Genomic DNA, 26,948 nt, shown 5'->3' with positions numbered 1-26,948 from the left:
TACTCACCAAACAGTATAAATTAAGGTTTTTTTCCCCCTTTTTCTTTTGGGAGGAGGAGGCATTGGAGAACAACCCATTAGCACAATTTGGGTTGTAATGCATAGACTAAGAGTACCAAGTTTCATAACCTGTACCAAAACTAATGATTATTCTTTAAAATCCCACTAATAAAAATACCTTATCACTCAACTAAAACATGTGACCTGGGAAAATATTTCTCAATCTTAAATCAACTAACTGTCAGATCTATCTCTCTAACTAAAATTACAACCTAAAAGTCTCGAATTATTTTTCAATACGAAATAAGCAGTCGCCTTTGTTTCAGGTACAAAGATTATAGGGTCAATCAATCAAGATAGCTTTTCCTTTACAATATTTTACCCGGCATGTTCTGATCTATTAGACATTCAAAATGAAGACTGAATTACTAAAAGGTGAATATCTTCTTTCCCTCAAAAATCAATTTCCATACTTTTTTAAGTAGTGACTAAAAAATGTACGTTCACTTAAATGGAACTATCACTTGTCAGTTTAATTGTCCTCTAAACTCTCCCACAATCAATGACATAGAATAAAATACTTTTATAGTCAGATGACTTCTTGAAGTCTCAGTTATGACAACTATTAAAGAAAGATTGCACAAATTTAATAAAGGTAACATAAGCATTGAACTTGACAAGAAAACTGTAGTGGAAAAAAACCCCAAGTGGAAGAATCAGTCTGCTAAAAATCAGTAATGAGGAAATCACATTCAATTGCACATCCCAATTCATCCCCAAAATACAGGGCATTAGGAGTTCCTCATCGACACATTAAGGACAATAGTAAAACTTATAAAATACAAAACAAGCCATATTTAGAGGTGTCTCACAGCTTGACTCTGACCCCCACAGCAGACGAGAAGAAATTACCACACGCCATAGACAATTTATTCCCAGATCTCTGCTTCCTGAGTTTGGATTCCACCTTGACCCTATAAAGCAGCTTACAGATTTTTGAAAATGAAAAGGACCTTACAGGTGAAGAAAGTGAGGTTCAGAGAAGTGATGCTATTTACTCAACATCACAGAACTGGCTGACAATAAAGCTTCAACTTGTACCTTGGTCTCCTCAGTGAACAGTCACTATTCCCTCTACTACATCAAGCTGAGCTTTGCAGCTTTAGAACTTGTTAAGCTCCGTCCTACCCTGTCAGTCTGTCTCAAGTTCTTGCTACATCTCACACCTTCCATGTGCGTGCTCCCTCTATTTCTGTCTCCTCTTCTCTTTTCATTCCATTTCTCTCTTCACTCTAGTTCCATTCCATTATCTCATCTCATTCTCTCACATGTTCTTGCTCCCTGTCCTCCAGTTACTAACAGGAGAGAAATGAGGTAAAGCAAGGTATCACCTTGTTTAATTCTAAATACTAGCATATCTGAGCCTCAGCTCAAGACCCACATATTTTTAAAACTGATACCTACTGATCATCTGTTAGATACTATACAAATACACATGATCAAGTCCAAAAACAAACAAGAAAAATTTTGAATTGAGAGTTCAATCAAAACACTTTTTCTAACTATTTTCTAAAAAATACTCACTTGCAGACGTTTTATATCATCAACTGCAAGAACCATCACTTCATTTTCTTGAAACACAACATCTATTTCTTGCTTTAACGCTATAGCAGAGTTCTTACATACTTTCTTTGTCTCCCAGAGCTGATTAAGAAATTAAAATACTAAAGTAAGATAACTGCATTCTCTGAAATAATGCAAAGACAAGTCTTAGTCTTAAAAATATACAATCATACTTCATTCTCCAAATGCCTATAATGCTAGAAACTTTTCTATTAGATTGTAATTCAACAATAAAAATTTATTAATTACATAGTATAGGAAGAAGCAGTTATTATTAAAAGTAATGAATGCTAGAATCAAAATGCCTTAGTATGAATTCTAGTTCTACTGAAAGTTGTGACTTTGGGCAGATTACTTAACCTGGTGCTGCTCAAAGATAAGGACCTCTGGCTGTTTCTCACTGTTTGATACCAAGATAAGGAGTAAGTCAGCTATATCACTAAACACACTGTTAACAGTATGCTTATGATACAGTTGACTTTTTAAAACAAGACTTTCTTGATGAAGGAAGCAGTGCATTGATTTACATTCTGGCTTAAGCTTATTGAGACTGGCACTTTAAACAGCACTGACTTAACCTTTCTGTGCCTGTTTCCTCAGCTGCAAAAAAGGATTGCTATGAGAATTAGCAAATTAACACAGGCACAGTACTTTGCCCAATATCTGGCATACAGTAAATACTAAACAAATTTTAGCTAAACACAAGTTTGTACAAAACACTGTATTAGATGCTACAGGGACAAACCAGGGTCTCTGGCCTCAAAGAGCTTATAATTTAAGATGTGTGAACAAGTCGGAGGGGCAGTGAAGCATGAGTGGTAAAGAGTTTTAAAATAACTGTGCTGGGAGATCAGCTCGGTGCTTTGTGACCACCTAGAGCGGTGGGACAGGGAGGGTGGGAGGGAGACGGAAGACAGAGGGGATATGGGGATATATGTATACATATAGCTGACTCACTTTGTTATACAGCAGGAACTAACACACCACTGTAAAGCAATTATACTCCAATAAAGATGTTAAAAAAATAATAATAACTCTGTGCTTAAATTCAAGGCACAATTTGATAAGTACCATAAGAAAATGACACACAGTCACATAGCATTAAAGGAGAAACACATTCCCCCAAATGGAATACTAGGAAAGGCTTCACTGAAAGCTTGAGGGGACTTGTAGGGGCTGTTAGGATTTCAATAAGGAGAGATACAGAGAAGTAGGTTATTCCAAACGTAAGAAAACACATAGGGCTCCCCTGGTGGTGCAGTGGTTGGGAATCCGCCTGCCAATGCAGGGGACACGGGTTCGAGCCCTGGTCCGGGAGGATCCCACATGCCGCGGAGCAACTGGGCCCATGCGCCACAGCTGCTGAGCCTGCACTCCGGAGCCCGCAAGCCACAGCTCCTGAAGCCCGAGCACCTGGAGCCTGTGCTCTGCAACAAAAGAAGCCACCACAATGAGAAGCCCGTGCACTGCAAGGAAGACCAGCCCCCACTCACCACAACTAGAGAGAGGCCCTGCACAGCAACAAAGACCCAATGCAGCCAAAAATAAATAAATAAAATAAATATGTTTAAAGAAAATACATAAGCAAAAGTACAGAAGCAGGAAAGTACAGGGTGTTTGGGGAAATGTGAGCAATTCAGTGTAGGTTACCTGTAGGAATAAAACAGCAGACTGGTACAGAATAGGCTGTACTGTAGATAAGTTTAATGGCAGACTTTGGAGTATGTATTTGTTGGGTTGGCCAAAAAGGTTCATTCAGTTTTTTTCTGTAAGATGGCTCTAGTAGCACTCAGTTGTCTTTAACTTCATTCAAAACAATTTTATTAGACTATATGTGTCAACTGCCATATCAGCGTGCATTTTTAAAAAAGACAATCAAAATTGGTGAATTTTTGTGTAGCCATTTTAATATTGAAGATGGAAGAAAAAAGCAACATTTGGGGCATATTATGCTTTATCATTTCAAGAAAGGTAAAAACGCAACTGAGGGCTTCCCTGGTGGCACAGTGGTTGAGAATCTACCTGCCAATGCAGGGGACACAGGTTTGAGCCCTTGTCCGGGAAGATCCCACATGCCGCGGAGCAACTAAGCCCGTGCACCACAACTACTGAACCTGTGCTCTAGAGCCCGCGTGCTGCAACTACTGAAGTCCGTGTGCCTAGAGCCCATGCTCCACAAGAGAAGCCACCACAATGAGAAGCCAGTGTACCACAACAAAGAGTAGCCCCCGCTCTGCAATTAGAGAAAGCCTGTGCACAGCAAGGAAGACCTAACACAGCCAAAAATAAATAAATAGATAAAATAAATTTATTTTTAAAAAAGAATGCAACCGAAGCGCAGAAGAAAAGATTTGTGCAGTGTATGGAGAAGGTGCTGTGACTGACCAAGCATGTCAAAAATGGTTTGTGAAGTTTAGTGTTGGAGATTTCTTGCTGGATGATGCTCCAAGGTGGGGTAGACCAGTTGAAGTTGATAACGATCAAATCGAGATATTAATTGAAAACAATCAATGTTATACCATGCAGGAGATAGCCGACATACTCAAAATATCCAAATCAAGCATTGAAAATCACCTGCACCAGCTTGAATATGTTCACTGCTTTAATGTTTGGGTTCCACATAAGTGAAAAAAACCTTCTTGATCATATTTCCACATGCAATTCTCTATTGAAATGTAATGAAAACGTTCCGTTTGGGACGAAGTGAGAGAGTAGCATTGACATATATACACTACCAAATGTAAAACAGATAGCTAGTGGGAAGCGGCTGCATTGCACGGGGAGATCAGCTCGGTGCTTTGTGACCACCTAGAGCAGTGGGACAGGGAGGGTGGGAGGAAGACGCAAGAGGGAGGGGATATGGGGATATATGTATACATATAGCTGATTCACTTTGTTATACAGCAGAAACTAACACAACATTGTAAAACAATTATACTCCAATAAAGATGTTAATGAATTAATTAATAAAACAAATTGTGACAGGCGATGAAAAGTGGATACTGAACAATAACGTGAAACGGAAGAGATAATGGGGCAAATGAAATGAACTGCCAACAGCCACACCAAAGGCTGGTCGTCATCCAAAGAAGGTGATGTTGAGTATGTGGTGGGATTGGAAGAGAGTTCTCTATTATGAGCTCCTTCCGGAAAACCAAATGATTAATTCCAAGAATTACTGCTCCCAATTAGACCAAATCAAAGCAGCACTCAACAAAAAGCGTCCAGACTTAGTCAACAGAAAACGCATAATCTTCCATCAGGATAATGCAAGACCACATGTTTCTCTGATGACCAGGCAAACACTGTTACAGCTTGGCTGGGAAGTTCTGATTCATCTGCAGCATTCACCAGATGTTGCACCTTCAGATTTCCATTTACTTAGGTCTTTACAAAATTCTCTTAATGGAAAAAATTTCAATTCCCTGGAAGACTGTAAAAGGCACCTGGAACAGTTCTCTGCTCAAAAAGATAAAAAGTTTTGGGAAGATGCAATTATGAAGTTGCCTGAAAAAATGGCAGAAGGTAGTGGAATGAAAGGGTGAATAAGTTGTTCAACAAAGTTCTTGGTGAAAATGAAAAATGTGTCTTATTTTTACTCAAAAACCCAAGGCACTTTTTGGCCAACCCAATACTTTGGTAGACAAGGGAGCTACTATCTGGTTTTGATCAAAAATGGCATGACTGGGGGCTTCCCTGGTGGTCCAGGGGTTAAGACTGTGCTTCCACTGCAGGGGGAACGGGTTCAATCCCTGGTTAGGGAACTAAGATCCTGCAAGCCACTTGGCCAAAAAAAAAAAAAAAAAGAAAATTACATGACTGTATTGTACATGAGGAATATACCCTGCAAGCAGCATGTAAAAAACCAAGAAAAGACTTGTAGCAGAGGCTAATACAAGAAAGGTAACAGCTAATGAGCACCTAAACTTGAAATGGAAAAGCAGAAATAAATGATAGAAAATGGAAAGGTATCAATAGAATCCATTAGAATTGGCAAGTAACTGGATGTGGGAATTCAAGGTAATGGAAAGGGTCAAAAGTTACTCTGAGGACTCAAACGTAATATATTTAAATTAACCAAAATACAGTTTAATCATTGGACTTCTCCAGCACCTGGACCATGGTAACACTCAATGAACATGTTCTGAATGAATGAGACTGCTATAGTCCACATAATAGCTCTTTTCAAGGATAAATATGAAACCAGCAGTTTCCTGTTTTACTTCCCTCAATACTGCCCATCAACTTCTTAATTGGTAGGAGATTTAGCTTACCATCATTAAATGTCTAAAATGAAAATCTCAATATATCTCACCCTGATTGTCTGGTCATCAGAAGACGTCAAAAATGATGATCCATCAGGAGAAAACATCACACAATGGACCCAACTTAAATGTCCTCTACAATCAGCTACTTTTAAACATGAGTCCATATTCCACAACTACAGAATAAACACAACAAATAGGAAATCACATTCATAAGCATTTTGAATATATCAAGAATATTAAAAATAGCAAGAATGATCCAGCAATTCCACTTCCATGAATATAGCCCAAAAATACACTAGCAAAAATACAAAATAACTTGTGTGGATTATTCACTGCATTGTTATTTTTAACAGCAAAAAACTGGAAACAACTCAAATGACCATCAATAAGGAACTAACTGAATAAACTGCATTAATCACAAAATGGGATAATACGCAATCTTAAGAAAGTAATGAGAAAAACACCCTGATAATGACTAGTCTCTGGGATATGTTGTTTACACCAAAAAAGCAAAGAATGGTATATACATTTCTGCACAAGAGTATATATGTTTCTCTCTCTCTCTCTCTCTCTCTCTCTATATATATATATATATATATATATATATATGCAATCTATACTAAATGAGATAAAAAACAAATATGTGACTCTAGAGATGGATACAGATGTGATATATATAGATGGATATATAAGGCTATATATTATACATATAGATATCTGTTTATACATACAAAAAGAAACATTAGGATGTTAAGACAAAAACGGTTACCTTCAGAAGGTAGGGAGGGAGTGGCAGGGAAGGGATAGGGATGAAAGTCAGACTTTACTGAATAAAATTTATTATAAAGCTTTGATTTGGAGTCATACAAATGTTTTATCCATTTTTTAAAAATCAATCTAAAAAAATAATACGCTGAACATAAGTGGTTTCCATATTTTACTTTCCACTGTCATCTAATCCTCATTTCAAATGGTTGCAAAACCCTAAAACAAATGAATGTGCTAACTGTACATGTATGTACTTCTCCTGTTATTCATGCTTATTACAAATTGTCAATGTCTAACACTAGCCTGGCTGTATTTTGTCCTGAGTTCTGCTGCAAATTACTCAAATATATTCCAGTCTAATGAAGTACCATATGTGCCTGAGTTCCTCTCATTACATTCTGAACTACAGACCTACTTTATGATTTCAGAACTAGCATGGACAAAACAAGTACTTCATCACATGCCCAGTAGTTTTCAATCAGTGAGTTCTATGGTTACCAATTCGTTATGTGAAATTTTCTCCGCCTTATCTCTGGAGTCCAATCTGGGAGATACAGAGCTAAAGGCCAGAAATGAAAGTGGTTCCACAACTGAAAAATCTCCCCCTGAAAATCCTTCTTTCTCTTCCCTTCCTGCTCTCTCTCATCATTGTCACTCACAGCCTCCAAAACTAAGTTCCTATATTTCAAGAAGAAAGACAATGTTTCCAGGAGATTTTTAAGAACAGCAAGGGGTAAGGATTTTAGAAGTGACAGGAAAGGCCAAAAGAAGGGTTGCTCCTCCACTCCTCCTAAAATCCAGACAAAACCCAGGAAGGGGAAATTTCCAACCACGCCTACCTTGAGGATCTACGGGGAAGGTGTGAGATCTCCTAGGAGCTCTGAATCTTTCGATTCAAGGCCTCTGCTGAAGAGAACACTGCCCACAGCACCTACTCTTTCCCATTGTTGCAAATAGGACTGGAGCTCGTTCACACTCACTGCCTCTGCTTCCAATGGGAAGATTCTCACAGGGAAGTTATTCACTGTTAGTTGCACTGCTGTACTCAGAATTAGGAGGAGCTTACAGAGCTTATCCACTCACTCTCATCTTATCTGTATCTCCATGCTGAAGGGCTATATATATAGCTCAGCCACTCTCCAGCCATACCTTCATGTATAGGGCAAGGTTGGAGAACTCACTAAAAAATCACTGAAACAGGCTCAGAACACCGAAGAAGTGCTTGCCATAGTCAAGCTTCCTTTGAAGGTAGCCTGTGAAACAAATGAATTTTCCAAATAAAGGCCCATACCCATCTTCTTGGACTGTAATCACAAGGGGCTTCAAATTACTTGGTGGTAAGATAAACTCAAGGAATGAGTAGTAACAAAGCTTGGAAAAACTAATCCATCTATGGAGAAAAAATATCAGGGAATTCATTGCTTTTGAAAAAATTAATACAGCAACTCACTGGGTAGAATTCTTCTAGGTATAGACATTGAGTATAAAATCCATCAGGTTAAGGGCAAAATTATAAATATAAACAAGATATCATTTTATTCATTAGTGCTTAGCAATGAAAATTCTTGGTTAACCAATTCTAATTTTAACTTCCATCTTACCTTTCTCAATGATCTAAGAAATGTGAACTGGACTCATTTCTCATCATTTCTTTTACAGAAGAGTCTGTGCCCATATTTTAAGAGATACCATGTTTCTGCCTAGGAAACCAATGGTCATGCCATTGTTTCCCCAGACCCTGGCACATACTGACTGTTCGATAAATGCCTGGTGAATGATGCTGTCTGTCATTCTCTGTTTACTGTCAAACCAATTCTTCAATCACTGCTAAAGTATTAAAGCTGTCAATGTGGCTTAATATCCTAAAATTAAAGGTCATTATGCTATGAAGAAAACACTATATAATTTCTCAAGCAAACATCCTCAGCAGTTAAGGGTTTAAGCAACCCATTCTTTGTCATCCTTGTACCTCTGAAGACCCAGACTTCACAGAGTAAATCCAACTACTCACCTCCACGCAGTACTGGGGCAAAGCCACCACTGCCAAATGGTTATGGGGGGAGAAGTCACAGTATTGGACAGTGCTATGATGGCCTGTGTGGATTTCTGCCAACAGGCCACTGGTGTGAATGTCAAACAGCTGTCAACATAAAAGAGAGATATCTATGAAAGTAAATATGTTAAAAGATAAGCTATACCCAAAGTGAATCTAAATTTATTTCTAAAAGAATACCCTCCCATTTCAAACAGAGTATAAGTCCTAAAAAAATACAATTACTAATAATTGGCAAAATTATTAACTCATTAAAAAGATATAAATTAATATACATATACTTTTTAAATACTGGTCATCCTGAAACATGTTTCCTATAAAGGAAAACTTATCACAGATAATCATGCTAGCCTAGAGAGAAATGAAACCTTCGTGAATATATGAATGGACTAGCCAAATTAATATACAGAACAGTTCTCCCTAATGCTCGTTTATGCAAAAGAGAAAATGCCTACTCATAAATGAAGATGATCAAAATAATATAGAGCAGAGGGTTACTAAAATGAAATTAGTTCAATCACTTCTATTTCTCTTCAGAGCCCAAATTACTCCATTATCAATCATTTTCCCATTTTTGAACCAAAAAAAAGCTATTTTTGAGTAATTCAAACTTCATTTCAATTTTTGAAAGATGTTTACAAGATGAATATACTCTTCCAAGGTTTTTGCCAAATGATAAAAACGTTTATACCAATATACAGTATAATGATTTAAGGCCAAGCCATAGTCTTCAGGAAGGAAAAAAAAAAAAAGTTTCCAGTGGAAGCCATGAAAATGTTTTGTGAACGCACAGCCCTGTGAGCACACATAGACGGTAAGCAGCACGGCATCAGGGGCCAACAATAAATGACAGGAAATCATACTTAAAATGCTTCCCAGGACAAGCTGTTCTTAAAAATTTGTGGCTGACAGTCATAGAGGAAACTTGGCAAGTATGGAACAGGCAGCTGTCCCAATTATTGGGTAGCAAAAAGACCTAATAATAGGAGTGGGCTAATAACACAAGAGAACTGGAAAGAAATAGAGGAAAAGAATAGAGAGACCAAAGAGTAAGAACTGGAATCTACATGTAGTTAAGGGTAATCTTAGGGTAGCTTTATTTTAGCATGGTAAAATGAAGAGCTGGCCTATAGATTTTTAAAACAGGAAAGCATTTCACACAATATAAAATTATTTTCCTTTCTCACTGAACAGATAATTTTAAACATTCAAATTTTGCTCAACACCATTAGTCATTAGGGGAATGCAAACCAAACCATAATGAGATGCCACTTTACACCTAATATGACAGTTATAATTTTTAATAATGGAAAAAAGCAAGTGTTGGCAGGATGTAAAGAAATTGGAATCCTTGTACACTACTAGTGGGAACAGAAAATGGTATAGCCACTATGGAAAGGTCTGGTGGTTCCTCAAAAAGCCCAGTATAGAATTACCATACAACCCAGAAATTCTACTCCTAGATATATACACAGAAGAACTGAAGCAGGGACTCAAACAGATACTTGAACACTAGTTCTCGTGGCATTATTCACAATAGCCAAAAGGTGAAAACAACCCAACAACAGATGAACGGGTAAACAAAATACAGTATATCCATGTAAGACTGTTACTCAGCCATAAAAAGAAATGAAGTTCTAACACATGCTACAACATGAATGAACCTTGAAAATGTTATGCTAAATGAAATGAGCCAGACCCAAAAGGACCAATATTGTATGACTCCACTTATATGAAATATCTAGAAAAGGCAAATTCATAGTTTAGATTAGAGGTACCAGGGGCTGAAGAGAGAGAATAGGGAGTTACTGCTTACTGGTTACAGTGCTTCTGTTTGGGACAATGAAGAAGTTTTGGAAAAGTAGTGATATCTGCACAAGACTGTGAATGTAATTAATGTCACTGAATTGTGTATTTTAAAATGGTTAAAATGCCAAATTTTACAAATCTTCACATCTTGAAATGTAGTGGTTCCTTTCTGTTCTTACAGACTTTAACAAAAGGAGATATTTTTCTTTGGTTTCCTGCTAAAGGGGTAAAAACCTATAAGCAACCAAGATCCAAGGGTCATACCTACTAGATCAATAATAATAATATAAATGGCCCCTCAGTTTTTATACAACTAGATGTATATATATATTTTTTAGATTTATTTTATTTATTTATTTATTTTTGGCTGCACTGGGTCTTGCTTGCTGTGCGCAGGGGCTTTCTCTAGTTGCAGTGCACAGGCTTCTCATTGTGATGGCTTCTCTTGTTGCGGTGCATGGGCTCTGGGTGTGCAGGCTTCAGTAGTTGTGGCACGCAGGCTTCAGCAGTTGTGGATCATGGGCTCTAGAGCGCAGGCTCAGTAGTTGTGGCACACGGGCTTAGTTGCTCTGCAGCATGTGGGATCTTCCTGGACCAGGGCTCAAACCTGTGTCCCCTGCATTGGCAGGTGGATTCTTAACCACTGTGCCACCAGGGAAGGCCCCAACTATATGTATATTTCAACTGTGTTCTTTAAAACTGTAATCTCTTGGGTGGGGGAAATAGGGAGAGGTTGATAAAAGGATACAAACTTTTAGTTATAAGATAAAAAAGGTCTGAGGATCTAATGTATAACATGGTGACTATAGTTGATAACATTGCATAGTATAAGAGAGTAGAACTTAAATGTTTTCAACAAAAAAGAAAAAGAAAAAAAGGCAAATAAGTGAGCTGACACGTGTTAATTGGCTCAATGGGAGGAATCTCTTCACAGTATACGTTTATCAAATCATCATGTTATACACATTATTTTACAATGTCAATTATACCTCAATAAAGCTTAAAATAAAATAGAATAAACTTGTAATATCTCTTATTTAACTATTTAAAATTACCATCAGAATGGAATGGCACTGAGCCCTAAATCAGAAGACCCGGCTCTCCAAATCACAGTGTAACTCTGGATACATTATTTGGCTGCTCTGAACCTCAGCTGCCTCATTATTATCACAGGGCTATTGCAATCTGCTGTGCCCTTTGTATATCAAAAGAAATTATATGTAAGAGCACTCTGAATATTACAAATGTAAACTATCACTTGAATTGAATAAAGAAGAAACATTTCCTTGCCATTTACCTTTCTTTGCATATCTTCCTCATTTACTTCATAGAAATTTCACAAACTTCTACAGTTGTTGATAAGTATTTCTCTCAGTCACCAAATCGTAAAATTTTACGGCTAAGAAATAACTTCAAAAATCACCTAAACCAATGTATTTCAAATGGGGGAAAGCGGGGAGAGTAATGCAGAAAGCATTCCATCCATATTTTAGATAAATTTGAGAAACATTGGTTAAACAACATAAATTGTTTCCTTATTGTAGGACTCCGGAGTCCTTAAATATGTTTGTAAACACTGAAGTACCTCTAACAGCAGAAAGTAATACATAATATTTCCAAAACCCGTGACCATGGAGACCTTTCCTCAGAAGGCCTATGGACACTCCCTGAAGCATAGTTCTGAGAACTATGGGAGGTTGGAGCATCTGCCCCAAATCGTTCAGCTATACTTTATATCAATAAACAGTGTAAAATGCAAAAATCAATTAATGTTTCAATTTTCTTTAAATTAGACTAAATTTGGCTTTTTAAAATACTGGTACTTACAAAGACTTTATTTTTTGCTGCCACCATTATCTTAGCACCATCAGCAGACCATGAACAGCATTTCACTATCACTTCCATATCCTCTTGAGGCTCCTCTGAATTTAGGAAGAACTGCTTCACATTAATGCTCTTACTCTCGTTTGCTGATTTCACATCCCAAAGCTTCAAATTACAAAAATAAAAAAACGTTTAAGTTTGTTTTGATCTCAAATCACACCTCTAGAATTCCACCTGGCCTAAATGTCACACAAATTATTCAGTTCACCTAATGACTTATTTTTAATTATGCATAACTTTTCATAAGGCTTTTAAATTAAGTATTCCAGTTTCATACAGCACCTTCCTAAAAAGAAAATACTTAAGAGCACTGCCCAAAATGCAGAATGTAAAACTACACAAAATGTTAAACGAGGCTTGCATGGTGTGGAGGAGGCTAAAGATTAGGTGCTGACAGCAAGAATGAGCGTGGAGGAAAGAAGAGATTCACGACTTGCCACGGCTGCCCTCTGCTGGGCCAGGCGTGAGGTTTGCTTCACATGCACAGCACGGACACTACACACAGGACCCAGCCCAAGCTGAGTTATAACCTAGCAGAGACATAAGGAAGTCCCTGAAAATAGAAAACAGAAATATGCTGAAAGGAAGCAAGCCAACTTGTGTGCTTGGTGGGGTCAGACAGGGCTCTAAAACAACTGGATCCTGAGGAATGGGATACAAAAGACCAAATCTCACTCTCTAACGGAGCCACCTGAGCAGCCCAAGTGACAAAGGCCCTCAAGAAGATCCATCTTCACTCCCCTGGGCCTTGAGCAGTGTCCCAGTTTCACAGAATGATAATGGCTGCCATATACAGACCAAGCGTTGGCCAAAGAAAAGGATTTAAAAAAAAAAAAAAAAAAAAATCTGCTTCTCAGGCTTTAACTTAGCTTCCAAAGCACAGCTCCCAGGGTGAAACCCAATTTGACTGGTCAGGCACACGTTTAAATCTCTCTTGAGTTTAAAAATTATATACACTAGAAATACAGCCAAAACCAAAACCTTTCCCCTTGCAATAACTATAGGTTAACTGGATGAACCAAAAGAGACATCTGAAGTAGTTAGCCCTCCTTGACACTGAAGAGAGAAAATCTGAACATCAGTGCCAGAAGCTTCAGTCACATCAGTCAGATTATATGAGAAATCACACTGTTTCCCTCTTAATACAAAAAACACAGCAATCATTGCCTGGATTTAAGAAAGAAAAAGAAAACTAACACAACCCAATTTCACTACATCTATCTAAACTACATCTTCTGCATGTGGACCTGACCTTAGCCACTATCCAAGGAGTGATGAAATTCCAAATATTGAGGGACCAAGTAAATACCAGCATTTCATTGTGAGCAAGTCACTGCACTGTAACCAAGGCCCATGTACTCCCTGGTCCTTGTGTGGTTCAAATGGCAATTTTAAAATAAAACTCACATTTTGAAACAGTTTATCATTAAGGCCTGAAAAACACATGCTTATCGACAATGATATGCTATAAAACACTTAGAAGATTACAGAGCCATTTGGGACAAGAAATAATTTTATGGTTCTTCATCCTCTCGGAAAATAAAAGCTTTACAAGACTTTGACCTTGAAATGCTGTTATCCAGCATCATTTTGCAAGACCTCTGTTTAGTAAATGTCACTGTACCAGTGCAAACCAGCCAACGATACTGGTTTAACAGTAAAAGCAGCCACAAACACAGCAGTTCTTTCCAAAAGTGCAGCAATGTCTGTCCCCTGCTGTTAGTGCTCTACAGTCACATTCTGATATCCACACCTGAAATCAAAATCCTGTCCCTGAAGACTTTTAAATTGTTTTTCTTTTGAGTTTTGAGAAGTCTTAATTCAATTTGAAGGGACACGGCAAAGTTTTATCATCTTGAACACATTTATTAACCACTATGCCAGTCACTTTGAGATTATATAAGTGAATCAGATATAGACACTACTCTCAGGGAGTTTATAGGCCAGTAAAGGAGGTAAGACAAGCATATAAATGACTCTAACACAAGATATGCCAGATGTGTCATTTGAGAGGAAAAGATACAGCACAGTGGGAATGCTTCACAGAGCCATGGGCTTGAGGACACACTTTTTGCAGAGGGAGCCACCTCACTCTCCTCCCTGAAGATCAGCCTACTTTACACCAACTTAAGATGGACTTGACATGGATTTCAATACCAAAAAATACCAGAGAGTCTAGGCTAAGAGGTCAGCATAAGCTCAAGTACAAAATAGAAAGGCACAGACAATGAAAAGGGAGAACAAGTGCAGTCTGGGTGCGGCAGCAGGAGCCTGCACACTCCCCCACAGAGCCGCTGCCTGCTCTGAGCCCCCTCCACATACTTTTCCCATTTTCATGGTTTGTCTATTCACTTACCTTTCTCCCCAGCTAGACCCTGAACAACTTCAAGCCAGGAACTATACTTTTTTAAAAAAGTGTTTAAAAACCAAATGCCTAGTACAGAATATGGCACATAGTAAGTACTCAATAAATGATCAATAAATACATTTTAAGTGAAAAGACAAATTATTCCCATGTTTCAAGCACAGGTGAGTAGAGACAATAGCGTTATTGAAAGAAACAGGATTCTGAAGATAGAACACATACTTTCATCTCCACACCCTCCCAAAACCCACGTAAAACAACTGTAAAGAGAATTTTTCTCTCTAGGCATAATTCACAAGGTAAAGGAGAATGGAGGAAGATATTAGAGCGACAAAACTATAAAGGCTAGAAAGAAAAAAGACAAGTGATAAGGGGACTCCTTAAAAATGAATCCTGAACCCACAGTGGAGGAAGCCAAGAAGTAGCCCAATTCACACCAGAGAACCCCCAAAAGGTTCAGGAAGTATTGGGCCTAGCACCTTCTGGTAAAGATGGAGCTAACACAGGAGGAATCACCGAAAAGTCCCTTGAAATCCCTTCCCCTACTATGCCATCCAGATTGCCCTACTCTGGCTGAAGAAAAGAGGGTTAATCTACACCAACACAGTTGAGAGCAGGGTCACCATTCTGAAAATAGGGAATTTAAGAGAAAGTCTGTATTCCAAGTGTTGAGATCTCTGCCTAGATATCTTCGCAGAACTTGCCAGCCAGACTTATACCCTACAGGAAGGGGACTGACGATTCTTCTCTGAATACCCCACCCGATCAAGACAAAAGATCTAAAGAGTCTGACATTAGGAGTTCACCATCAAAAAATGACAGCCAGATAACACTACATGGAAACCCACTATAAATAAGTTCACGATTTCCTATCAGTTTTTTGGTGCTGCACTCTTTAAATGCACTTTGTCTGTTTCTTATTATTTATTTTTGGCTGTGTTGGGTCTTCATTGTTCTGCACAGGCTTTCTCTAGTTGCAGCAAGCAGGGGCTACGTTTCATTGTGGTGCACGGGCTTCTCATTGTGGTGGCTTCTGTTTGTTGCGGAGCACCAGCTCTAGGGCATGTGGGCTTCAGTAGCTGTGGTACACGGGCTCAGTTCTTGTGGCTCATGGGCTCTAGAGCGCAAGCTCAGTAGTTACGGCGCACACGCTTAGTTGCTCTGCAGCATGTGGGATCTTCCCGGACCAGGGCTCGAATCTGTGTTCCCTGCACTGGCAGGAGGATTCTTAACCACTGCGCCACCAGGAAGTCCCAGTGCTGCACTCTTTAAGCATGAGCAGATATCCAAGGATCAGGCAAGTAAGATATAGTTCTAAAGTGCAGATAGAAACCAAAACCAACAAACAGAAAAAACAGCAACTATAAAAGAATATGAAAACTTTAAAAAACCATTATTAATACCCACCAAAAAAAAAGATATTGTACCCACGAAACAATAATATTAAAAAGGAAACTGATCACAAGAATGGGTACACTTAAAAATATGATAGCTGGGGCGTCCCTGGTGGCGCAGTGGTTGAGAGTCCGCCTGCGGATGCAGGGGACATGGGTTCGTGCCCCGGTCTGGGAGGATCCCACATGCCGTGGAACGGCTGGGCCCGTGAGCCATGGCCGCTGAGCCTGCGCGTCCGGAGCCTGTGCTCCGCAAAGGGAGAGGCCACAGCAGTGAGAGGCCCGCGTACCACCAAAAAAAAAAAAAAAAAAAATGACAGCAGATATTAAAAACACAATAGAAGGAGTGAAAAATAAAGCTAAATAAATCTTCCAAAAAGTAGGACAAATGGACAAAGAAAAGAGGAAAATAAGAAAACATCCCTAACAGACATTCCTTTTTTTTTTTTTTTTTTGCAGTACGCAGGCCTCTCACTGTTGTGGCCTCTCCCATTGCGGAGCACAGGCTCCGGACACACAGGCTCAGCGGCCATGGCTCACGGGCCCAGCCGCTCAGCAGCATGTGTGATCCTCCCGGACCGGGGCATGGACTCTCAACCACTGTGCCACCAGGGAAGCCCCTCTAATAGACATTCTAGAAAGAGAAACTAGAGAATAAGTCAAATAATTAAAGGAAACCTCCAGAACTGAAGGACATGAACTTCCAAACTGAAAGAGGCTATCGAGTGCCAAGCACAATAAATGAAGACAAACCCACACCGAGGCACATTATCGTTAAATTTTTAAAATACTGGGAATAAAAAAAGATCTTAAAAGTTTCAAGACTGGAAAATAGATCACATACGAATCAGAATGGCATCAAACATCTCAAGAGAAACTTTGGAAGCTAGAAGACAAGGGAGCAAGCAATGTCTCCAAAATTCTAAGGAAAAATTATTTTCTTCTGTGTGCAGTCAAAAATATAAATTAAGTATGAAGCTAGAAGAAAGACACTTTTAGACAGACAAGTTCTCAAAAATTTACCTCCCAGAGATTCTTTCTTAGAAAGCTAGAGGAGAATTTCCACCAAGCTGAGAGTGGTAAACCAAGAAATTCAGGAAACAAGGGTTTCAACTCAAGAAAAAAGCAAAAGGAACTCCCAGGATGGCAGCTGAACACTGGGAATAGTACCACCAATCATAATGGAGCAAGGTAGAACCCTCTAAGAAAGTTATTTCTAAGAAACGAAAATGTCATATCAAATACCTGATACATTTAAATTATTTAAGAAAGAACTTAGGGGCTTCCCTGGTGGCGCAGAGGTTGGGAATCCGCCTGCCAATGCAGGAGACACGAGTTCAATCCCTGGTCCAGGAGGATCCCACATGCCGCGGAGCGGCTGAGCCCATGTGCCACAACTGCTGAGCCTGTGCTCTAGAGCCCGCGAGCCACAACTACTGAAGCCCACGCACCTAGAGCCTGTGCTCTGCAACAAGGGAAGCCACCGCAGTGAGAAGCCAGAGCACCACAGCCAAGAGTAGCCCCTGCTTGCTGCAACTAGAGAAAGCCCACGCACAGCAACGAAGACCCAAGGCAGCAAAAAAAAAAAAAAAAAAAAAAACCAGAAGGCCATATTGAGTCTTGAGTGATCAGAAATAGAAGCTTAAAAATTAAGAATTAAAATTATATGAACTTTAGGGCTTCCCTGGTGGCGCAGTGGTTGGGAGTCCGCCTGCCGATGCAGGGGACACGGGTTCGTGCCCCACTCCGGGGGGATCCCACGTGCCGCGGAGCGGCTGGGCCCGTGAGCCATGGCCGCTGAGTCTGCGCGTCCGGAGCCTGTGCTCCGCGACGGGGGAGGCCACAACAGTGAGAGGCCCGCGTAACGGAAAAAAAAAAAAAAAAAAAAAATTATATGAACTTTAAAGCATAAGGTAGTAAACCATTAATAAGCAATCATTATGACAACCAATTAGTTATATTAAATAAGCTCCTGGAAGTTGAAGGAAGAAGCTTTCTGTAGAAATGTGAAAAACAGACACCTGTTTCCGTAAGACAATAAAATTATTTACAACCCATTTTAACAATGAACAAAAGCATACCTTTAATGTTCCATCAGCTGAACAACTAGCCAAAAGCTTATCATCTGGTGAAAATCTGCAGTGAACCACTGAATTTGTATGGCCAAACATGGTATTTCGACATTCTTTTTGATTCAGAGCCCAGAGCTATTTGAGAAAGACAAAAAGATAACTGAAAAACTAGCACTGAATGGGGAAAAGTTAGAAATCATGTAAAGTTCTTCCTTCCCTCCCAATTAAGCTTTTTCAGTTACAGGAAGCATTCCATTCACAGTTTGACAAAGGTGTCAAACACAAAGGTGAATCTGTGATTAACAAGTAATGGGGCAGCCCTTAGATCAGCACCTAAATCTACTAGGGGACCTGAAGGTTTATCTAGGCTTCAGTCTGAGCACTAAACTAGCTAAACAATTACTGCTTATTTTAACAAAGTAGTTTGAAATCATTATTATTTTACTCAGCTGTATAACAATATGTAAAATATATTGCCCAATTTTTTTAGATGCTAAGTTATCCAACTCTAAAAATAGTCATTTCTAAGATTTCCCTATGCAAACCTAGTGTCTACTAACTAGACTAAAATCTATTAACGCTCTTAAAAAAATGACTCAAAAGGGCTTCCCTGGTGGTGCAGTGATTGAGAGTCCGCCTGCTGATGCAGGGAACACGGGTTCGTGTCCCAGTCCGGGAGGAGGGCCCCCCGTGAGCCATGGCCGCTGGGCCTGCGCGTCCGGAGCCTGTGCTCCACAACGGGAGAGGCCACAGCAGTGAGAGGCCCGCGTACCGCAAAAAAAAAGACTCAAAAATACAAAGACTGAAAAGAGATATAAATACATTTGACGGGAAACATAACAGATTAGAAGAGCAAGTTAAACAACCCTTCCTGGAAACAATCAACCAAATCCAGAAGGTGGGACATTCCACAGGATAAATGACTCAATTTTTCTAACAAATCAATGGCATAAAAAAAGAGATAAGACGGGAAGGGGAACATTTAAAGAATAAAAGATTTAAGAGACATATCAACCAAATGCCACTTGAAGTTTGGATTCTGACTCCAATATATATATGGTAGAAAGGTATGTTTTGAGACTAATAAGGAAAAAAGAACATGGACCAGGTATATTACGAAATTACTATGTATTATGTTAGGTATGATAAAGGCATGGTATTTCTATTTTAGACCTCAGAGATTCAGGCTGAAGTATTCCAGGTGAAATGATATGTTACCTGGGATTTGCTATAAAATGCTCTAATCCAAAGAAATGGGAGGTGGTGGGGGAATAAAATACAGTTGGCAAATGTTGACAATTGTTGGAGCTAGACAATGGACACCACGAGAGTTACTATTCTCTCTCCTTTGGAGTATGTTTGAAAAGTATAAAAAATGTAAATAAAATGGGCAAGGGTGATTTATGCTAATTAGATTAAACATAGAAGAAGAAATCATTTATCTCCCAAAATTAATCTTAATAAAAATCCTTTGGAAATGATCAGTAAGTGAGGTAAATCCTGTTCTTTATGTCCATCTCCATCCCTAGCTTCTTTTATCGCAGTCCCAGATAAACCCAATTCTGCAGATAACGCAAATTACATGGGAGCAGCATCAAATTTACATCTTTTCATTGGCTTCTCTCAGTTCAGAAAGCACAAGAAGGGCTTCCCTGTTGGTGGCGCAGTGGTTAAGAATCCGCCTGCCAATGCAAGGGACACGAGTTCGAGCCCTGGTCCGGGAAGATCCCACATGCCGCAAAGCAACTAAGCCCGTGCACCACAACTACTGAACCTGGGCTCTAGAGCCCACACGCCACAAGTACTGAAGCCCACGCGCCTAGAGCCCGTGCTCGGCAAGGAGAGAAGCCACCACAGTGAGAGGCCTGCACGTGCACCAAAGAGCAGCCCCGGCTCTCTGCAACTAGATAAAGCCCGTGCACAGCAACGAAGGCCCAATGCAGCCAAAATTTAAAAAAAAAAAAAAAAAAAAAGCACAAGAAGTGGGACTTTCCTGGTGGCGCAGTGGTTAAGAATCCACCTGCCAATGTGGGGGATATGGGTTCAAGCACTGGTCCGGGAAGATCCCACATGCTGCGAAGTAAATAAGCCTGTGCACCACAACTACTGAGCCTACACTCTAGAGCCCACGAGCCACGACTACTGAAGCCCATGCACCCTAAAGCCTGTGCTCTGCAACAAGAGAAGCCACCGCAATGAGAAGCCCACACATCTCAATGAAGAGTGGCCCCCACTCGCCGCAACTAGAGAAAGCCCACGCACAGCAACAAAGACCCGATGCTGCCAAACAAATAATATTTTTTTAAAAAGAACTTAAAGTTTATAAAAATAAGAGAATAGAACCATTGCATATGACATAGGATCCAGGACTTGAAAGAATACAATAAAATCAGATTTTTTAAAAAAAATAAAAAAGCACAAGTAGTAAGTCCTAATAGCCCTCATGGAAATACAAGTGTGGAATGACCGGTCTTAAAGTAAAACTTCTCCTTATTTAAAACTGTTGACCAGGCTTCCCTGGTGGTACAGTGGTTAAGAATTTGCCTGCCAATGCAGGGGACATGGGTTCAAGCCCTGGTCCAGGAAGATCCCACATGCCGCAGAGCAACTAGCCTGTGCGCCACAACTACTGAGCCTGTGCTCTAGAGCCCGCGAGCCACAACTACTGAAGCCCACACACCCTAGAGCCTGTGCTCTGCAACAAGAGAAGCCACCACAATGAGAAGCCCACACACTGCAGAGTAGCCCATGCTTGCTGCAACTAGCGAAAGCCCGCATGCAGCAACGAAAACCCAACACAGCCAAAAATAAATAAATAAAATAAATAAATTTATCTTAAAAAAATTATCAAACATATGTGGAACGAATATCTATTTCTGGTTTTAGTTTGGTTTAAAATATTTTCTTTTCCTATCAGCACACTTTTTCCCTCCTCTTTCTGATAACAGACCCTCTCTTTCGAATCTTGAATCAAGCTCCAGTCATAATTCAAGTGGAGCTGACCTCACCTATTCGTCCCATTTCTACATGGCTAAACCTGTGACCCCTGGCCAATCAAAGGATTCCATCCTACTGACCACTAGGGTTATTCAGCAATGAGCATGTAACCCAAACCTCGTAAACTAGAGTTTTCTCTATGGGAAAACTATGGGACCTGGGAAAGAGCGAGTTTCCCTTCCTCTGTGATTATGAGCTGTAATATCCATGTAAGCCTGGAGCTAAGGATAGCCAAATCTGCTGCACAGAGAGAATATGCCTGAATCAACAAAAAGGGAAACACAGTCTAGAGATGGAGGCGGGGGTCAGAGCCTGAAAACGTATTTTAGGCACCTGGAATCAGCTATGCCTGAAGCCACACTCCTTCTAGACTTTTCAGTTACAAGAGCCAATAATATCTTTGTTGTTGTTGTTGTTGCTTAAGCTAATATGAAAGTTTCTACCCCTGCAACCAAAAGATCCCTGATTAATACAATTATGAAAAAAAAATCAAAGGAGATGTTGTGATGTATCTATCAAATTTACCTACATAATTCTCATTATCCACACTTACTTTGAGGAAGCAGTCATTTGAACCAGTGGCTAAGAGAAGGTGATTACTATTGTGGGTGAAGCGGCAGCAATTGACTTGCTCTGAGTGCTCATCATAGGTATGTACTAGTTCCCCAGACATAGAATTCCAAATCTAAAGAGAATAGAGAAAATAAAATTTACAAGTACCCCTTATTTTCAAAGAGAAAACAGAGAGGCAAAGCAAATGTGAGCTGTTTTGCAGATTTTCCCAGACATGATACTAATGAATATCTCCCCCTTCCCTAAATTATGTCAGCATTTTGCCAGAATGTTTTTTCTTTTTAATTACCTGCAAGTCTACCTGCAAGTAATGTAAAACATTACATTTTTCAAGGGCAAGATTTCACATGTTCATATGAATTGACCACAGGCAGAAAAGTGCTATAAAAGGGATGGAATAATGGACTTCAGACCAGAAGAATTAATCAGAGCCAATCTAAGACCTGGCTCTACCACTTATAAGTTGTGTGTCCCTAGTCAAGTCCTTAATTTATCTGCATTTCAGTTCCCCCCTCTATAAAATGGGGATACTTGTACCCATCTTACACAATGCATGATGTCAAATGACAAAGAATCTGATAAGTGTTCTGCTGACCTCAAGGTACTAATAAATAAGTAAAGGCAAATGACTCAGTGAAAACAAATAAAGTCTTTAGATTCTGCGGGAAACCTAGCTTTCAACCTTGGTGCCATCAGGCATTAGTTAATATGAGCCTGGGCAAATGACTTCATCTCTGAACCTGTTTCCTCATCTCTAAAATGGAATCAACACTTACTTTGCAATTGTAGTGAGAAATTGATAATGTAATATAAGAAAGTGTGTAGTATAAAGCCTCATGCAGTGTTCTCAGTAAAAAGTAATCATTTTCCTAGTTACTATGTAAGTAGTCTGTTTCATAAAACAAACAAAAGAAAAAAAAAAAAAAAAAAAAAGAAAGAAATTACCTAATGAATTTTCACTGGGCTTTGGACTTTTAGAGGTACTAATGTCCCTCCCATAGCATTTTCTTTTATCTTACCAAAGCACTCTCCAGAGATCCAAAGAGTTTATTTTATTTTAAAGTTCTGTAATAAGTATTTCTGCCTCTTGCTTTAAATTTCTTACAAATAGAAACTTGAGCCACATAGCTCTGACTCTGGAACACCACAGAATGGCCAACTCCAAGTCTGACTCAGAATAGAGGTTACAGAGTGAATTAACTGGTTGGTTGTAAAGCCATGTAGAGAGTCCAATCTATCAAGAAGATTCTTCCAAAGTCTCAATTTAGTCTGGACACTCCGGGGTCCTCTTCAAGTAGATGCAAACTCCACAAAAACTCTCAAGCCAACATTCTTGCCCCCAGGTCCACTAAGGCCCACCCCACCTAAACAGATTCAGCATTCCACACCTTTGAAAAAAGCCTAAAATGAGGTCTCCCCTCCATTTATCAAATAAAATATTCCCCTACACTTCACTTTCTCTTAAATTCCATAAAAATACTGTGGCTAAAAGCCAAATTTAGGGATAAGAAACAAAAAAAGAATAATTAACAAAGATAAAAATTACCCTGTGGGTTTTCTTTTCTCTGTTTACTTTGTAGACTAGTAACCTTGATTATTAGTAGGTTTATGCATCTAGTTTTGCACTGAATGTAAGCCAGCTCATAAAGTTAAAAATATCTGGGTTGCATTTCACAAATTATATATTTTACAACAGGAATCAATCTCTGACAATAATTTTGTGCAGGCAACACTTCCAACCACAGTACACTTAAGAGATTTCAACTGATATTTAACCCAAAGACCTGTCAATAAGTGGCAGGCAAATTCATTAATCTGAAATTGTGTTTCCCAGCTGCCTGATAAATATAAATATCAGCTGTGTTTCCTAGACATTTTTGCTTGTGCTTAAAAATAAAAAGTTTTAGATAGAATTTACAATGGATAAAACTGGTCTGCCTCAAGTTAGTAGATCAATAGGCAAGAGTCCTTTAACCCTACTTACTCTAGTCCCTCTATTACAGAAAAAGAAAATAAATTCTGTGGTGATTACAACTCAAGAGGAAAATATTTCCCTACCTTCACTTTTTTATCCACTGAGCAGGTTGCTATAAATCTGTCATCTGCAGAGAATGCACAGCAAAGCACTTCATCCTCATGAGCCTTGATTTCTAGAAGTTTCTCTCCTGTTTCAGCTTTGAAAACCTATATAAAGCAACAATAAAATCTTTTTACTATACCTATTTAACCACGGGCCATCATTCAATAAAAATATTTCTTTAAAAGATCTTTATCACTGTTATTTTGCAACTGAAATGAACCTTGGCAATATCACTCCAAAAATGAGAATTTCTGTCAGAATTCGTATGCCTTAACATAAAAAGAAAATCATCCTGCCCAAAAAATAAAAAAATAAAGGAACTTCCCTGGCGGTCCAGTGGTTAAGACTCCGTGCTCCCACTGCAGGGGGCCCGGGATCGATCCCTGGTCAGAGAAGTAAGATCCCGCCTGCCGCTTAGTGCAGCAATCAATCAATATAGCTTCAGTTCTTGAGAACAGTTTGGCAAATTCGTAACAATCAGTAGAAAACACTTCATTCAATATGCTTTCTGCGTTCAAAAGCCAAAATTAATAAAAGTAGTAATAAAGTACACATATAGAAATAAGGCTTACAATCATAACCTTGCAATCTTAAATTTAAACGTTTTAACTAGTTTTTGTTTCCTTCAAAATCAAAAGGTTGAGTACCAATTTAAAGAAAAGCACTCGGGGCTTCCCTGGTGGCGCAGTGGTTGAGAGTCCGCCTGCCGATGCAGGGGACACGGGTTCGTGCCCCGGTCTGGGAAGATCCCACATGCCGCGCGGCTGGGCCCGTGAGCCATGGCCGCTGAGCCTGCGCGTCCGGAGCCTGTGCTCCGCAATGGGAGAGGCCACAACAGTGAGAGGCCCGCGTATCAAAAAGCACTCATTCATGTTTTCTGAAAACAAATGAGAAATTAAAATTCCTTCAAGCGCCTAAGGAAATAATCTGGTCCAATTCCTATTTACAGTCAGAAATCTATGCCCGAGCCTATGATAAAATAGGTACTTTACACAGTCACTGTTTTTTAATCAGAGTCGTGTTCACTGTGCTATGAAGTTCTTATGTCTTTTAACAGTTATCATTTCCTCATTACCCTTAGCTGTCACATGGATGACAAGAACTGACTGCTAAGGTAAAAGGCACTTCTATGTCACTTGGCAAGTTTAGAATTATGAAAATACACCACCATATCTTTTAAATCTACAGAGAAAGCTTTCATAAAATGTTCAAGAGATCTGAACATTTATCTATTCCTAATGTGCAATTTTCTTGAATTTTAGAATTTAAATATATTCTAATATACACAGTATTAGGTGCATGAATCTTTCAATTTTTCTCAAGAAATAGGTTTACCTGCAAGTTTTTATCAGCTCCACAAGAAGCTATTCTTTGACCATCCTCAGAAAAGCAAGCATGGTACACAGCATCTGTATGGGGGCGGACGACCAAGCGGGAGAGATTCTTGATGTTTTCTTTGTTTCTAAATATAAGGGAAAAAATGAACAGAAACCCAATAAACAAGAGTAAAAGTAATTATTTTCTTTCAGTAATAAACTGTCTTTTAACATAGTTATGTTCCAAAAAACACAAAACTCTTAAAATTAAATTACCAACATGTAAATGACAGCACACATCACCTGAGGAAAAAAAGCATAATATAACAAAAGCAGCATTTTAAGATAAACGCTACACTATATCAAGCAACCTGTCATGTACGACAAACATCACTGAGTTGGAAGAAATCTAGTTAATCAAATACATGTCAGTTTTTATTTTCCTCTAATACATTAATAACAACATGTGCAGAGAAAACATTATAAGAGGACAACCTCAAAAAAATCTCCATCTTTTTCAAAAGGAAAGAGCTATAGCAAAATGAAGCTCATTTCCTAACTAAAGTATGACACTACACCCACCATTATGATGTGCACTTTAAAACCATTCTTCTCTAACTACAATTATTCAGATAGAGAAAAAAAGTAATGTCATTTTCTTTGTATCTTAATCTACTAAATACTAAGTATCGCACTAGTATAGACATTATTTCACAAAGGCGAAAGGGTAATGGAATGTGATGTATACTTAAAATGGGGAAAGTATTAGAACAGTGTCAGAATTCCACATACATACACCCCAGTCACTGTGAGTAAATATGTTAAGTGGTATCATGCTTATCTTAAGAGGAAAAGGTTAGGCATCAGATAAACCTGAAAGGCAACACTGCTTCTACTACTTATTAGGTGTGTAAACTTATGCAAATTACTTAACCTAGTAAGTTTCCTTTTCCTCATATGTAAAATGTGAGTAATGATACCTGCTCTGAACAGGTATCACACGCAAAACAGACCAAATGAAAAAATGGAACACAATGGAAAATCAGACTTAAACCTTTCCTAGAAAGTATTAAACTTCACTAGAAGTGATAAAACAAACAACTATAAAAACTAGAGTGATGAGAATCTGGAGGATAAACAGGTAAGCTACTGGCAAAGTTTAGAGAATCAGATTAAGAAAATATGTCCCCCGATCTATCTACTCAATTCCTCAGAGCTCGGAAAGTGACCTGTCACAATGATGGGCATATGGCCAAAAAGTATTAGATAAATAACAAATGAATGCGTGAATGATTTCTTTGAAAGATAAAACTCAAATTATGTTTATACCAACCTAAACTTTCTACAGAAGAAAAAAAAAAAGCTTTCTACTACTGAAAAATAAAGCACTCTTTGAATGTGACCTGGTCAAACCCAGTTAAAAAGATACAGCTATTAATGACTAACCATCCTATGAGAGAACATCACAGGCTGAAATGCAGTTGATGAAGCGGAAAAAAAAAAACAGCAAGAAAAAGTAAAAATAACAAACTCAACGCTCAAAAGAAAACAAGAACTAGACCTATGCCCATCTGATTATCAGACCAAGTATCACAATTCTATTTTAGTCACTAACTAAAAACATGAATTCAGTCAATCTTCTACAAATTTCTCTTGAATATCAACTACATGGACCAGGCAAAAAGCTAAATGTTATTTATCCTTTTTTTAAAAGTAAATTTATTTATTTTTTATCTATTTTTATTT

The 26,948-nt window shown here is 38.8% G+C and overlaps 1 protein-coding gene across 10 annotated transcripts in view; it reads right to left on the bottom strand.

The window, feature by feature from the left end:
- The window catches only part of APAF1 (apoptotic peptidase activating factor 1), a 119,488-nt gene that overhangs the window by 26,243 nt on the left and 66,297 nt on the right, over positions 1 to 26,948 (bottom strand). For 8 of the 10 annotated variants that reach the window (XM_067009938.1, XM_067009935.1, XM_067009937.1 and 5 more), the window contains 8 exons: positions 25,222 to 25,348; positions 23,865 to 23,990; positions 21,787 to 21,918; positions 18,246 to 18,371; positions 12,349 to 12,510; positions 8,671 to 8,799; positions 5,939 to 6,064; positions 1,585 to 1,704 (listed from right to left, as the gene is read on the bottom strand). In XM_067009938.1, coding sequence (XP_066866039.1) covers positions 1,585 to 1,704; positions 5,939 to 6,064; positions 8,671 to 8,799; positions 12,349 to 12,510; positions 18,246 to 18,371; positions 21,787 to 21,918; positions 23,865 to 23,990; positions 25,222 to 25,348 — 1,048 coding nt within the window. The remainder of the gene's footprint in view (positions 1 to 1,584; positions 1,705 to 5,938; positions 6,065 to 8,670; positions 8,800 to 12,348; positions 12,511 to 18,245; positions 18,372 to 21,786; positions 21,919 to 23,864; positions 23,991 to 25,221; positions 25,349 to 26,948) is intronic. The other 2 variants (XM_067009942.1, XM_067009940.1) reach the window with 2 other exon arrangements.

The sequence above is a fragment of the Kogia breviceps genome, chromosome 12, assembly GCF_026419965.1.
Source record: "Kogia breviceps isolate mKogBre1 chromosome 12, mKogBre1 haplotype 1, whole genome shotgun sequence".
Classification (NCBI taxonomy): domain Eukaryota; kingdom Metazoa; phylum Chordata; class Mammalia; order Artiodactyla; family Physeteridae; genus Kogia; species Kogia breviceps.
This window is presented reverse-complemented; position numbering and strand designations above follow the sequence as displayed.